Below are 14,464 nucleotides of genomic sequence, written 5' to 3'. Positions count from 1 at the left end.
CCTGCTCAGCTGGGGGTTCCTTACTGGGCAAGCAGGTGTGCGTGGGGGGGTGGGGAGCGCACGTGCGCGCAAGTGAGGCAGAGCAGAGGAGAGCGGGAGGGGGCAGGCAGGCGGAGCAAGTGAACGCAAAAAGGCGGGAGGAACAGGTGGGAACAGACCGGGCCGGACCCAGCAGGCGAGCGGGCGAGCGCTCCCAGGCTCGGGCTCCGGCTGGGGCGCTCGGGAGCGCCGGTTGGTCCGGGCGGGGCTTCTGGCCAGGGGCGGGCCGCGCCATCCCCGGGGACCGGCCCGCGGCCACCACCCCCTCCGGCCCCGCCCCCACGCCCAGGCGGGGCGGGTAGCGGCCCCCCGCGGCCGGGCTGGCAGCAGCGGCCGCGCGCACTGCGCCCCCGGCGCCCGCCCTCGCCACAGCTCCCGGTGCCGCCGCCCGGCCGGCCCCCCGCGGGCCCTGCCAGGCCATGGCCGCGGCCTCCTCCCCGCCCAGGCCCGACAAGAAGCGCTGGGGCTGCGGCCGCCTGCCGGGCTCCCGGCGGGGCAGCACGGGCCTGGCCAAGAAGTGTCCCTTCTCGCTGGAGCTGGCGGAGGGCGGCCCGGCGGGCGGCGCGCTCTACGCGCCCATCGCGCCGCCCGGCGCTGCGGGCCCCGCGCCCCTCGCGTCCCCCACCGCGCCCCCGACCGCCGCGGACCTTGCGTCGCGGCCGCCGGTGAGCCTCGACCCGCGCGTCTCCATCTACAGCGCACGCCGCCCGCTCCTCGCGCGCACCCACATCCAGGGCCGCGTCTACAACTTCCTCGAGCGCCCCACCGGCTGGAAATGCTTCGTCTACCACTTCGCTGTGTGAGTATTGCCGCTGGGCCGGCGCGCGCGTCACCCAGGGGCTTCCCGCGGGGCTGCAGAGGGGCGTGGGGGGACCCTGTCTCCTGCCACCTGCCGCCGCGGCGACTCAGGGCTGCCTGGAGGGAAGAAGAAGTTAATGGGGGAAAACAGCAACTCTGAGGAGCCTGTCCCTTGACGTTCAGGGGCGGTGTGGGTCGACCCTGGGCGGGTGGGGAAGCTTCCCACTAACTCTGCCCAGGCATGAGGGGGGAGGTTGCCCAAGCCCAGTAGTTGGCTCTGCTCCTCCCTGGAAGGACGGTCCAGGTGTTAATCCTTCTGGGAAAGGACATGTGCCAGGGGAGCTTGCCCTTGGGTGCAGAGGAGGGAACTCCTTAGACTCAGGAGTCCCCAGGAGGGGAGAGTCCCAAGCTCCTGCTGGTGGCAGCAACATGTCCCAGGTCAGGGCAGGCCACGTGCGGGGAGTCTCCTGGGCCAGCAGGCGCGGGGCTGGCCCAGAGGGTGGCAGGCTGAGTGATGTTCCCCAAGGGGTCAGCGTGGCTGTGGGGAATGCCCCACCCCCGTCAGGGGACCAGGCTTCTGAAGCAGAGGAGGCCGGACAGGGCTCCGGGGCAGGGGCGGGATTGGGCCCGTGTTTCTAACGCTTCATTGGCGGAAGCTGTGTGCTGGGGGAACAGGACCTCACAGGCGGCACCTGGCCCTCTGTGGCCCAGGTGGTTCCAATGCCCGCTGTGGAATGCCTGTGCGGGGCAGGGCAGGCCACTCCATTCCTCGGGGGTGGGGGTACAAGGAAGTTACCTCCTCAGGGCCACCCTCCCTGCTGCCTGCCTGGAGTCCTCCCCTGCCGTGCCGTGGTTCCACTTCCTGGCGGCCCAGCCCGCAGCCTCTTGGTACGGTGCCAGCCTCTGGCCTGGGAGCCCTCGCTTGGCCATCCCCACGCTGATCATGGGGGTGGGGGGCTCTGCTGGGGGCTGCATGGGGGGGCCTCCCTCTGGTTTCCTATTGGTGGTGACAGGTGCTCATCCCTGCTGCCTTGGCTGGCCAGTGGGCGGGAGAGACCTAGCTGGGGGGGGGGGGGTGCTTCAGGACCAATTTTTCTCTTGCTGGCAGCGGCCGCTGGGCCGCAGGGGTGCAGTGGGAGCCAGACCCCGGCTGGCTTGCAGCATCGTCTTGAGCAGGGGAGGGGGGGCGGCCTCAGCTCACACTTGGGCTCCTCTGTGAGGGTAGGTGGTATCAGGGGTGCTCGCCCCTGTGCAGAGGAGGTGGGCTTCCACAGCAGGAGGGCAGGTCTCGGGGACTATGTCCCCAGAGTCATGGATGGGCCCTGGTCTTGAAGCCTCTTCCACACCCCAGCCCCCACCTGCCACAGCATCAGAGGGTGCGTGCACCATGACCGTGGCTGATCTGGGGGCGAGCACGGCCCTGCCCGTGGCTGCAGCAGTGGCTTGTCTCGGGGCATAGGGGAGTGTTTGCGTGCACGGAGTCCGAGAGGTACCACGAGTCAGACACCGGCTGTGTCAATGTCCAGCCAACATCAGGTTTGTGGGTGCCACTGTTCACACGGGCTGCTTGCCTCCTAGCCCTCGCCGAAGAAGCCCAGGGCTTGGACTCCGCAGCCAGGTGCCCAGCAGACAGCTCCGGGCCAAGGCAGGGAGGTGTGCCTGGAGGGCCTCCAGGCAGTGTCGCGGTGCCTCCCCACCCCTGGACGGCTGCCAGGGCCAGGGGCCTCCAGAAGCCCCACTGGTTCCCATCCTGGGGGTGCAGGCCTGTGGGCGTGCGTGGCCCGGGCTCCCTGGTCGTGGCGGTGGTGGTGCCGTGTGGAGGAAGAGGGCTCGCCGCACCCCAGAGGAAGTCTCTGCTTACACTTGTGTTTTCTTCCTGATTCTGATTGTTTAGCTCTCGGAAGTTTGCTCAGCAGAGTTGCCGTTGCCCGGCCTCTCCAGGAGCTGGCGGGCAGGGGTGACTCCCGGGGATAGTGGCTGAGCGTCTGCCCTGCGGGGGTGAGCCAGGAAGGGATGCTCCTAGAGTGGCCGTGTGACCTTGGGTCAGTCACTTCCTGTTCTGGGCCCTGCCTGGTGAGAGGTATGCCGTGGCCCTGGGGAGTGGACAGCCATTGCAGTGCCCCAGCTGCGGGCTGGGGCTGGAGGTGACCCTGGCCAGGCAGGGCACGAGGCTTAGCTGGAAGGTGCCTCCTTCCCCCTAACGTCTCTAGGTCAGCAGGCTCTGGACAGTCTCTGAATTGGCCAGTCTTTTGAGGGGACCTGGCCTTTAAGCTGGGATTGCAGGAGTGGCCTGTGGCTGAGTGGCCAGAGCCCAGTCGCAGCCCCATGAGCAGGGTGGACAGTGGCCTCTCTGGCCCGGTGTGGCTCTCAGAAGCGTCTGAGATAGTGCGAGAGAAAGGTCCGTCCTTGCAGAGTCACTCTGAAAGGGGCAGGACTGTCGCTGTGGGTGGCCAAGCTCATTCTCTGGCCTTGGAGGGCCCGGCAGGGGGTGGTTGTGGGACCCACTGTCCCGCGGGGCCCTGCGAGGCTGGGCACGCTCTCCCAGGCGCAGCTGGGGAAGTGGGCCAGGATATCCTGTCCCTCTCCTCTTCGGGGAACCCCTGCTCCGGCCAGCCGCCAGGAGAGCAGCCTTTCCTGTGTGTGCCTGGCCTGCCCCGGCTCCTAGGGTCAGGGGGCAGGACTCTGCTGCCCCGCTCGCTCGGGCTTCCTGCCCCCAGGCCCCCCAGCCTTCCGAGACCTTTTGTATCCCCACTGTGTGCTGGCTCCCAGTCTAGCTGAGGCCATAGGGGTCCTGGTCTCCCTGCTAATGGGCCTCCGTGGAGCCCCCTGTTAGGGAAGATGCCCAGACCCAGGAGGGAGCAGGGTTCCCATGGCAACCTCCACGCCCTGGCCCTGGCCGGGCCTCCACCCTCTGCTGTGGACCTGCAGGGGCGCCTGTCCTTCCCTGACTGGCTGAGAGGCTTCTAGTTCTGGCAGCTGCAGGGAACCTCACCTCCCCTCTTCCTGCTCTTCCTCCCCCTTTTCCCTCTTCACCCACCTTCTCTCCTGCCTCCCCGCTACCCCCCCACCCCAGCTCTCGGGAGCTTCAGGATGACACGTGCAGACCTTTGTCTCCTCATCCCGCCTCCTACCCATGCAGCCTGGACCCGGCCTCCCATGGGCCCTGGGCACTCGGCTCTCCTGCGTCCCAGGATGCTCCCACCGGGGCAGGTGCAGAGCCCCCCCCACCATGAGCAGCCGAGATCCGGTGCCTCTGAGAGCTTGAGGGAGGGCCTGGGGGGAGTGGAGAGGGCCCTGGCTCTCAGACTCAGCTGGGTGGTGCTGGCCCCGTCCTCCCTCCACCCTGCCGTTCCTGGGTCCCCAAAGTGGCTTTGGCCGCACCTCACAGCGAGCGAGTGTTATCACCGATGTGCTGGGGGTCCGCCTGGCGGTTTTGTGGGGTGCATGGCTGGCGGGACACAGAGGAGGACGGCTGTCTGGTCTCATCCCACCATCCCCTTTGCACCTCTCCACCTGTCCCTCTGCCCTGATTCTGGGTGAAGCTGGGAATTCCTTTTGGTGCCTCTCCCTGTGTCACCTTCTCTGGGTCCTGGTCCCTCGGGTCGTGGCCGGGCTTAGTTGGGGGATGAGAGGCGTCCCATATGTCAGGCTGCCAGCCCGGGATGGGGGAGACCTCATGGAAGGTGGCGGGAGGAGAGGGATGGTCCAGGGTGGGAGAATTTGGAGCCTGGGTCAGCAGGAGCCCTGAGCGCACGCCGGGGTCTGGGGCGAGGAGGCCACCGGTGCAGGATGCGGGCTGGCCAGGCGGTGCAGGGGGCGTGGGCAGGGGATGGGGCTTCATGTCCGAGCACAGCCCGTGGCCTGGCAGCCGTGGCACGTTCTCCAGCACTCTGTGTAGCCCTTCCTCCGTGGCAGGCTTGGCAGGCAGGTGGCACCTTCCGGCAGGCTCGCTTGGGTGGGAAAGAACATTTGACTGCACCTGGCCCTGAATCAGTGGCTCCCGGTGGGCTCTACTTGCACCTGTGGGGGTGCCAAGGTGCCACAGGGACAGGAGGGACCCCTTGAGCTCCCGGCGGCCCCACACTGGGACCATATCTGGCATCAGGGTGTCACGGGGGCCGGGACAGGGCTGGGGGGCGGTCCGAGGGAAGACAGACATGAGGTGTCTCAGGGCTGCTCGGTGCCCATGGGGTGACCTGCTGGTGACTAGCAGGGGCAGAGACACTGAGGCCTCAGGGCCTGGCTGTCGGCGGATGTCGTGTGCTGTGTAAGGGGTGGCATGTGCTCTGCGTTTGGGTTGAAACTTATGGCAAAGCCCTGACCCCTGGGCCCCACAGTGTGGCTGCATTTAGAGGGCCTCGAAAGAGGTGATCAAGGTAAAATGGGGTCACCGCGGTGGCCCTGATCCCCTGTGACTGGGGTCTTTATGACAAGAGGACATCAGAACACAGATACGCACAGAGGGACGACCCCGTGAGGACCCGGGGAGAGCACGGCTGTCCACACACGAGGAGAGAGGCCTCAGGGGGCCCCGCCCTGCCCACGCCTGAACCTCGCGCTTCGGCCTCCGGGACTGGGGGACAGTGGATGTCCATGGGGCTGTGTTAGGGCCACCCCAGGAAACCCCTGCACCTCCCTGCCTGGCCCTCCCTCCCTGTCATGGGTACAGAGGCAGCAGCCCCTGCTGTGGGGCGTCCTGGGAACGGTGGGCAGCCGCAGGGCTGGAAACAGGTCACGTCCCGCGAAGCAGCCGGGGCCTGGAGCGCCGCACCCCCAGGGGTCCCAGTTCCGCCTGGCGCGCCTGGTGTCCTTGCTTCCCAGAGTCAGGGGCTCAGAACCCTCCTCCTGCAAAAGCCAGTCCTGAGGTCACTCCTCCCGTGCTGGACACCTTTGCCAGTGTGAAGGGGTTCCCCGGCCCTCGTGCCCCGGGGATGTGAAAAGGCAGGTGTGGGCCGGCCGGGAGCCCAAGAGTCCTTGTTTACCAGCTCCTGGGGGACAGGTGTCTGTGTTCCGGGGGCGTGGTCTGAATAGAGAGGGGCCGATGCACGGGCCCCGTGCTCGAGTGGCCGCTCTTGACAGGGTCCCCAGCTGGGCAATGGGCACAGGTAAGCTCTGAGGCCCTTCTCAGACTCACATTCGAAACGAGCTTTTGGCCGGTGTGGCACGTCCTGGGACTCAAGACTCTGTTCCCTGGAGAGATTGATGTGGCCGGGACAAGCCCACGTCGGGCTCCTGTGAAGTGGGAGGTGGTATCCGAGGACAGCAGTGTGCACGGGGAGGGCACCAGGCCCAGGAGGAGCAGGGGGCGCCACGCGTAGGCCCTGGGGGAGATGCCACACGGAAGTTTCTGGAAGCCCCTGTGCTCCGGCCCCCACGGCTGGAGGAGAGGACACAGAGAACTGTACCGTCCAGACCCTTTGAACTCCGATCCTGTGGATTTGGTTATTGCGTGGTGGGCCAGGTGGGCACGGCTGCACTCTGCCAGGAAGGGCCTCAGCGCGGGGGGCAGAGCCTGGAGGAGGCTCTAGTCCTGAGGGCACGTGGGGCGAGAGTGCACACCTCCTGGGGGCAGTGAGGGCCACCAGTTCCTCTCCCGAGGCCTCCCAGGTGCTGTGAGCAACCCCAAATGTCATGGAGGGCAGGGCGGTCTTGACTGGCAGCAGCTGTGGGGGCTGGGTGACCACCAGCGACATGGCGTGACCCGAACCCCGTCTTTGTACACACGCCTTCTACGCTTGTGACGGGACCTGGGTTCTGTGATGGTTGGTCTTTTGCTGCCTGGCCCGGGTGACACTGGGCCCCTTCTCTGGGCGCTCGTGGGCACTGGCTGGGTGAGGGTGCTGGGGCACAGGGCCCTGGCTCTCCTTACCTCCCCCATGCAAGTGGAGGGGGATGAGTGGTGCCGTGTGCAAGCCTGAGGGCTCAGAACGGGGAGGTGATATGTCTGACTCAGGAGCCTGCCGTTCCTTCCTCCAGCAGGCCGGAATCCAGGTAGGCCTGCGGAGGCCCCTTTGGGTGGCCAGGGGTTGTGATGCTGACCCGTTTGTCCTGGAAGGAAAGGGGAGGTACCACTGGGCAGAAGGGAGCGGGAACCCAGGCAAGGCCCAGCCCAGAGGCGCTACTGTGGCTGGTGAACGGACCCTCCGAGTCCTAGCACTGCTCCCCCTGGGGGTGGGGTGGCCAGGTTCACAGGCGTTTGATCTGGCTGCTCAGGCCTTAAAGCCCTGCTGCCCAGAACCACAGGCTTCTCCTCCAGGAAGCCTTCCTAGATTGTCCCAGGCAGAGCCTTGCCTTATTTCTCTGCCCCCTTACCCCAGAGCTCAGACCCCGGATGGTTCAGCTGCTCTTGGATGGTAGAAGGGTCGAGTGGGTGGGCAGGGCCACTGGGGTCTGTCTCAGCCCCTCCCCCCACCCCGGCAGCCAGCAGGGCAGGCACTCACGAGAGGGTCACCTGGCATCCGGCCTGAAAGCCCAGGCCCCCTCCAGCCTGGGCCATGGTGGTCAGCCTGCTGCCTGGCAGCTCAGAGCCCACAGACAGGCCGGGCCTGGTGATCTCCGTCTGTGGGTATTTTTATCCAGTGGCATTCCTGAGCTTGGGAGAAGGGTGTGCTTGGAAAGGAGGAGAGCCCTGCAGGCCCCGGGGGTTGGAGAGGCTGCGGGGGTGCTCTGCAGAGCACTTTCCTCAGGGACGTCTCTGTGTCCACAGCAGCGCTGTCTGGAGGTGGGCGCAGAGCCGGAGGCCTGGGGCGAGAGGGGTTGGAGGTGAGGGCCCAGGGCCTGGGGGTCTGACCCCTCCCCCCTGCCGCCCGCCTGTGCAGGTCCGGGCACAGGACCGCGTGTCCTGAGCAGGAGCCTGCACCCCTCCACAGAAGGCAGGTCCCTGTTGAAGGACCAACGTGCGGCCCCAGGGATGGCAGTGCTGTTGCCCATGGAGGGCTCTGGGTACGGGAAGAGCCGGCCATGGCCCTGGGCAGCAGGGGTTGGGGGGGGGGGACAGAGTGCTCTGAACAAGCCCCCTGAGCCGCGTGCCCATCCACCAGACCCCGATTGGAGGGCCCACACTGCCCAGCTGGGACCCTGGACCCGGTCCCTGCTCCCTTTTTCTGCTCAGCCCCTGGCAGCTGGGGAAACTGAGGTATAGCCCCTTGGCTCACGTAGGTCCTCTTCTGCCCGGAAGTGTGTGTGATGCTGACGTCTTTGAGCGAGGCGGGGTCTTGTTCCTGGCATCGTGCCCAGTGCGTGCCCACTGGCACCGTACTCCCACTGGCCCTAGCTTCCAATCTGCAGAGGCTCCTTCTGTGGCCTCCACGGAGCCCGGACAGCCATACCCAGCTGTGGGTGCCAGGCCCCTGGGCAGCGGGGCTGTGGGCTTCCCCTCTGAGCGCCCCAGGCCTGGGCCCCCTCCCGGCTCCCTTTCCACGCCGTCCTGCGACACTGAGAGGACGCCGAGGACAGTGGCACTTCTGCATCTTCCTGCTGGCTATGCGGCCAAGGGCCACGCAGAGAAGGCCTACGGGGAGTCAGAAGATAGGAACGAAGGCCAGTCCAGCTGTACAGAGACCCCTGCCCTCGTCACTGCGCCCCCAGCTCCCTTCAGCCCTGGGACACTTCTGTGAATGGAGACCGCCCCGTGAGCCCGGTCCCACCAGGGCTGCCTCCTTCACCTGCAGGCCGCTGCTCCTGCCCAGCTGGGTGGGGGAGCGGGAGGAGCCCTGAACCAGGGGACAGGCCACTGCCTCCCAGAAGTGCCCCCGCATGGCAGGTGGGAGTCACCGGGGGGACGCTTTAGGCGGTGCCTGGAGAGCCACGTGCTTTGAACGTTTGATCCTGACGGGTCGTGTGGTCTGGCTTTCTGTTCCATGACGTCTCCGGCTGGTCTCTTATAAAAGTCACATCTGCATTCTTGGCTGGGGCAGCTCGAAATATCATACAACGTGAAGCTCGGGTAATTACAGCAGTTCGGTGCGGGCATGGGCACGGAGCAGAATAAAAACCCACTTACAGACTCGGCCGCACGTGAGAACGCAGCCGAACACGCAGCCCCCCTCTCCGGTGGGTGGGCGAGCATGGGGCTCCGAGGACGGGCCCCAGGCTGGACCCCTCACGCAGCCCAGCAGGTGCACTCCGGGGGCTCCTCCGGGACTCCAGAGCCGCACGCGTGAAGGTAAAGGTACAGACGTCCGTGCGAGAAACACCCCTCGTGTGACCCCGGCGCCTTAAGAACAAACAGCAAAGGACAGAACCGGGGAGTCAAACGACGTCTCCTCACAGAGGCTTTGTCTCTGACGGGGAAGGAGTTTCCGAGAGGCGCAAAAACCCACCGGCCCCACGAGAGGTGAGCACGAGATGTGAGCCAGCTCCCAGCCGTCCCGAAGCGAGAGGGGGCTCACGCACTCGCGGGCAGAGTGGAGCCAATGCAGACGTCGCCGGGGGGGGGTGGGTCTGGCAGGAACCCGCGGTGTGCGCAGAAACCCCCGCTGCTGGAGGCCTGCGCGGCTGGGGCAGACCGCACTCCTCTTGCGGGCCGGGCCGTGGGATGGTCGTCTGTGGAGAGGGGGCTTTGTGTGCATTGACTGCCCCCCTCCGCAACCTCACGTCCTGCAGCCTGTCTTGAGAATATTGACCAAAAACAAACAAAATCCCCCCAAAACCAAAACAACACCCCCCCCCCAAAAAAGGAAAACACGTGTGTGCTAGAGTGTTGGTTAACCGTCTACTGTTCCTTCTAACGGCGAGGAAGACGGGGACGTTTCAGGTGCCCACGTGGGGCTGGGCTGGCTCGCAGCGTCCCGTGTTCTGCAGGTCTGACTTTGACACCACGTGGTTTCTGTGATTTTTCGGTGGTCCCAACACTTGTTTCGTTGCTCCGAGGCCTTGACGCGGGATCCGTGGGTTGAGGCAAATGAGCGATTACATCGGTATCCTTGACGGCCAAGATTTCGGACCCAGGATGAGAAGGCCCACATAACCTAGAGGAGGTTAAGCTCATGCCCTCCCGCTTGCATTAGAAAGAGAAGTTATGGGGAGGCGTTCTTCATGACTTTGTTTAAAAATTACTTTTCTGCCAGCTGCGAAGGGCCGGAGAGCGGGAGCACCCCCCTAGTGTGAGCACCTCCAGCTCGCGGGTGGCGGCCTCCGTGGGCCATTTGCCCTGGGAGATCCCATCCAGCCCAGAGACATGGCTGCATCCAGGTCTGGGGCCGGAGAGCTGCAGGCGATCCCATCGTACTAGAGAGCAGGACGGTTACCAAAGGCCGCGGGGGCCACGTCACCAGGCTTTGGCGACAACTTGATGGTGTGACGGGTCGGCAGCCATGATCACGGTGGACTGAAATCAGCACGAGGCCTTTGAATCCCAGGGCTCACCCTGACCTTAGGGGCACAACGAGCAACGCCCTTTGGAAACAACTCTTTATTTTGTGCCCCGGCGAGGATAGGGCAAATCCCGGCTTTCCCACGCGTGGCTCAGGGAAGCCAAATAGTAGGTGAGGTCGTGCGTCTTCTTCGGGTCCCCACCTGCCCCCTGAGCAGGCAACCCCGGGGTCCTGGTGACGTCCTAGGTACAGCGCTGAGCGTCGCGGGCCCCTGCTGTTCCATCACCTCTGCCTCCTGGTGCGCCGGCCCAGTCGGGAGGGCTGTCGGGCCCTTTCACGAGAGGCTCCCACCCGTCCCTGGGACAGGGGGCCCCGGACTCCCTGGGGCCCCTCAGCCGGAAGCCGGGGGAGCCGGGTGTCCTCGTGGGCAGCGGTGGGCGCTCCACGGTATCTGTAGCTGCTCCGTGGGACCTGCTGGTGTGAGGTCAGGGGCTCACTGTGGTGCCTGGGGGTCGCGTGGCCTTCCCGGATCTGGGCCTGGGGACAAAGGATGCATGTGACGGCAAGGGTTCCGAGCAGGCCTCCTGGAGATGTGGGCTGGGGAGAGGGTGGAGGGAGACAGACAGGAGATGCTGGGGTGCTGGGTGCAGTTTGGAGTCTGGGCGGGTGAGCTGGAGGCGTTGGTGGGGGGCTCAGAGGGCTGTGAACACAGACTGAGCTGGCTGGACTCAGGGCCGCAGGAGGCCATGGCCACGTGTGTGTCTCTAAAAGGCCACCTGTCCTGAATTCTGGCTGTCGAGCTGTCCAGCTTGGGCCTCGCCCTCAACACCAGCCCTGTGTCCCACTGGGAACACATCTCGAGATGTTGAAAGGTCCCAGATGGCCCGGAGTGCCCTCCCTCCTTCACCAGGTCCCCGGGACCCCCTGTCCCCGCCCTGGCTCTGCGAGTGCCGGCAGCCACACGTGCCTTCCCTTCATGCAGGCCATGGCATGTTTCCCCGGCACCCAGCACTTTCCCTCAAGGCTGTAGAGTTTTTCCTGTGGGTTAGTCTGGGGGTCATGTTCCAGGTGATGCCGGAGCCACCCCAGCGCAGTGGTTCATGGGGCACGGGGGTCCCCGGGTGAGCTCTGGGTATGCCTTGCCGCCATCCCCAGTGGAGAGAGACCTGCTTCTGCGACTCTGCCCCTGGGATTCCTGGGGGGGGTGGGGTGCCTGAAGGGGGCTGTGTCACACTACTGTTAGAACACGGAAGCTAACAGACGGCGGAGCGCCGGGAAGGTTCGAGGCCGGGCACAAACCAGTGGCTGAAATGTTCCGAAGGCAGCTCCAGAGGCCGAGCTGCTGTCCTTTTGTCCTCAGCGTCCCCTGCGCCTAGAACGGCGGGGGCACGAGTCAAGCACGCGTCAAGTGTGGGATCGTGTGACGGTAGGACTCGCTTTTCACGGCCGTACCGTGTCCCTCACGGCGGTGCCTGTGACCGGCCCCCTGTGGGTGGGGGTGTCTGACCTTCCAGCGCTCCCCCACAACCGCCTGCGGCTCTCCCAAGCTGTGAGGCCGTGGCTGCTGCAGAGTCAGCAGGGGGCACGCTCCTGTGCCTGGGGAAGGGCCCAGCATGGAGCAGGGGCCCCCAGTGGACGGGAGGGGGAGCACACAGGTAGAGAGATGATGGGTAGATGAATCGACGGACAGGTGCAATGACGGACGATGCACAGCTAGTGGACAGGTGGTAAATGGAGGGATGGACAGAGGGTGGATGAATGGATGTTTGGACAGACAGCTGTATAGACGGGCAGACAGGTGCTGGTTCCAGCCCCCAGTGGGCACCCACAGTGATTGCGGTGGACGCACACTCCGTCGGCCGTGCTGGGCCAACTTAGCCAAAGCCTGGGACTCGGAAGGTGGCAGGATGTCCTCGCTCTTGGGAGGAGACCAGCTCCACGCCGCCCCTTCATGACTCCTGGGCCAGTGGCTGTCTTTGTGGACGTTGCTGTGGGAGCCATGGGAAGCCAGCTGGTGGCCTGGATTCTAGATAAAGGGCTGTGTGGGTGGGTTGCTGTGGCTTTCCCTGGGAACACCTGGCATGGGGCATGAGTGTGGGTGCCCGGCGGGGCCAGCGTGGGGCTGTGGTCTCTGGTGCTGAGTCCGCACTTGCCTCCTCCTGACGGGTCTCATCCTGAGGCTTGCGCCAGCCACCGGGCTCCCAGCAAAGGCCTCCGTTTCTACAACGTACTGCCTCTCGACACCATGGCAGTATGGCCGCTGTCACAGCCCCACCAGGTCCCCGGAGCCCCCCTGTTTTCAGTCATGAGCCAGCACAGGACCGTCCCGAGGGCTCTCTGCTCTCCTGCCATGTGCCCTAGGCACACAGGGAGACAACAGGGGACACGTCCTGCTGTGGTGGGACTTATGACCCAGTGAGGTGGGTGCTAGCTGGGTGACCCTACCTGAGAACCACAGAGCTCAGGGTAGCCCGAGGGCGAGGGGGCTGGTGGGGCCAGTGGGCAGGTGGCCATGCCGGAGGTGCCCGTGGTGGAAGGGGGACACCGAGGCCCGGCCAGGGGTCAGGTTTCTGCCCAATACACCCAGCGGCCACACAGGGTCTTAGGAGTGGGGGTCCTGATCTGGTCTGAGCCTCTCTCCAGCTGCTGAGTCAGGGAGGGGTGTGGGTGGGAGAGCAGAGGGCAGGGGGTCTTTGGGAGATGTGAGGGGCAGCGTGGATTCCAGGAGGCCCCGGTTTGCACGTGATCTGAGTGGGGAGTCCTGACCTGCTCGGCTCCCGGCTCATCCCTGACCTGCTGTGTGCCCTTGGGTGACCAGTTAACCTCCCTGTGTCCCTGGAGAGGCCCGTGCCTGCCTCACTGGGCAGGGGGTATGAAATGGATGCCTTTCAGGGCCCTTCGGGTTCCTGGGGGTGAGGCTGCTTTCCGTGCCCCGCGTTTCCCCCTGGATCGGGGCCTGCTCAAGGTCCCGGCGTGCAGCTCCGCAGAGACGCAGCACCTCCCGGGCAGCCCTGGAATGTTCTGGCTGCCCTTGGCATGAAGGGGGATGGGCAGGCTGGGGGCTCTGTGGGCTGGTTGGCCTTGTCCCCGGTGTAAGCCCCGCCTCCCTGCTCTTATCAAGCCTCTGCCAGGCACCCAGAGCATCCACAGGCCTTTCCAGCCTCCTCTGGGGTAGGGCTGGGGTGTGGGGTGGCAGTCTCTGTCCCTGCCCGCCCCCGCCCCCCCATGCTGTGGCAACACGGACACTCAGGGAGCTCTGAACCCGGGTTTCCAAGACTCAGGTCTCAGCGCAGCAGCCTCGCTGCTTCCTGAGACCCCAGAACACTGCCTGGGAGGGGGTCAGTGGGTCCCCGGCTGCCACCCAGTGACTGCAGGGACCCCTCCCCCGGGGGGCCACCTCCCCAGGAATTGCTCAGCAAACCCATCACAGAGAACATGGGAGCCAGCACCCAAACGGCTCCTTGCCCTGGGGGCTCCTTCTTGGGCACTGGGTTTGGTTTCCTGAATGTGGGTCCAGGACAAGGGGCCCTGTCTCTGGCAGGTGGGCGGCCCCAGATAGGCCGGGTAGGGTCCGGACACCTTGGGACAAGTGCAACACGGACTGGGTTTGACCCATGTGGGAGAGCGGTGCTCCCGGCCGAAATGCATGGCTGTGCAGGTGGGGGAAGGGCCCGAAGTGGATCAGAGGAGTTTCCTCATTACCACCCTGGGCGTGGATTCTGGGTTGAAATTTTTAAAACATTTCCTTAAACGAATTTTCTACTTTAAAAATATTGGTTGTTTGAAAAAATAAGTCAGTGGTTCAAATAGGCAGCAAGAGGACCCCCGAGAGGTTCCTGGGGCCCCCAGTGCTTTCTGGCTCTCCTGGGGCGGGTCGAACAAAATATGGAGCCAGAAGGGTAACATGGGGCCGTGTCCCCGGTGGGCAGTGAGCGCTGACTGCAGATCGGGCCCTGGACCGGCCTGGGTCCTGGGGGAACCTGTGGTGTGGGACTTGTATGGGGCAGGCGGGGCAGCTGCGTAGGGACCCCAACTTCTCTCATGGGGTCAGGAGCACATTGCCCATGGAGGGGACCCCACTTGGCCCAGGTCTGGAGTGACCTGCAGGGCTTCCTGTTGGATGGAAGGACGGTCTGGTTGACCCCTTGCGGGTGGGCCCATCATGGGAGGTAGACACCTGTCTGGGGGGGTTGTACCCGGAGATGGAGGGAGCCTGCTCCACGGGGGGAGGGAAGGCGGGCTCAGACACCAGGCTCACAGCTGGTGCTATGGCCCTCCCCTCCGGGACAGACCTGGGAGCCTGGTCGTCCGTC

General features: G+C 65.4%; 1 protein-coding gene across 1 annotated transcript in view; it reads left to right on the top strand.

Annotated features, from left to right (window-relative positions):
- Positions 1–403: 403 nt before the first annotated feature.
- KCNQ1 (potassium voltage-gated channel subfamily Q member 1) overlaps positions 404–14,464 on the top strand; it is a 250,657-nt gene continuing 236,596 nt past the window's right edge. The window contains exon 1 of the mRNA XM_057317211.1: positions 404–838. Coding sequence (XP_057173194.1) covers positions 459–838 — 380 coding nt within the window. The 5' untranslated portion in view covers positions 404–458. The remainder of the gene's footprint in view (positions 839–14,464) is intronic.

Source organism: Ursus arctos, unplaced genomic scaffold (assembly GCF_023065955.2).
Source record: "Ursus arctos isolate Adak ecotype North America unplaced genomic scaffold, UrsArc2.0 scaffold_23, whole genome shotgun sequence".
NCBI classification, from domain to species: domain Eukaryota; kingdom Metazoa; phylum Chordata; class Mammalia; order Carnivora; family Ursidae; genus Ursus; species Ursus arctos.
The sequence above is the reverse complement of the archived record's forward strand: the minus strand, read 5'-3'. Positions and strand labels throughout refer to the sequence as shown.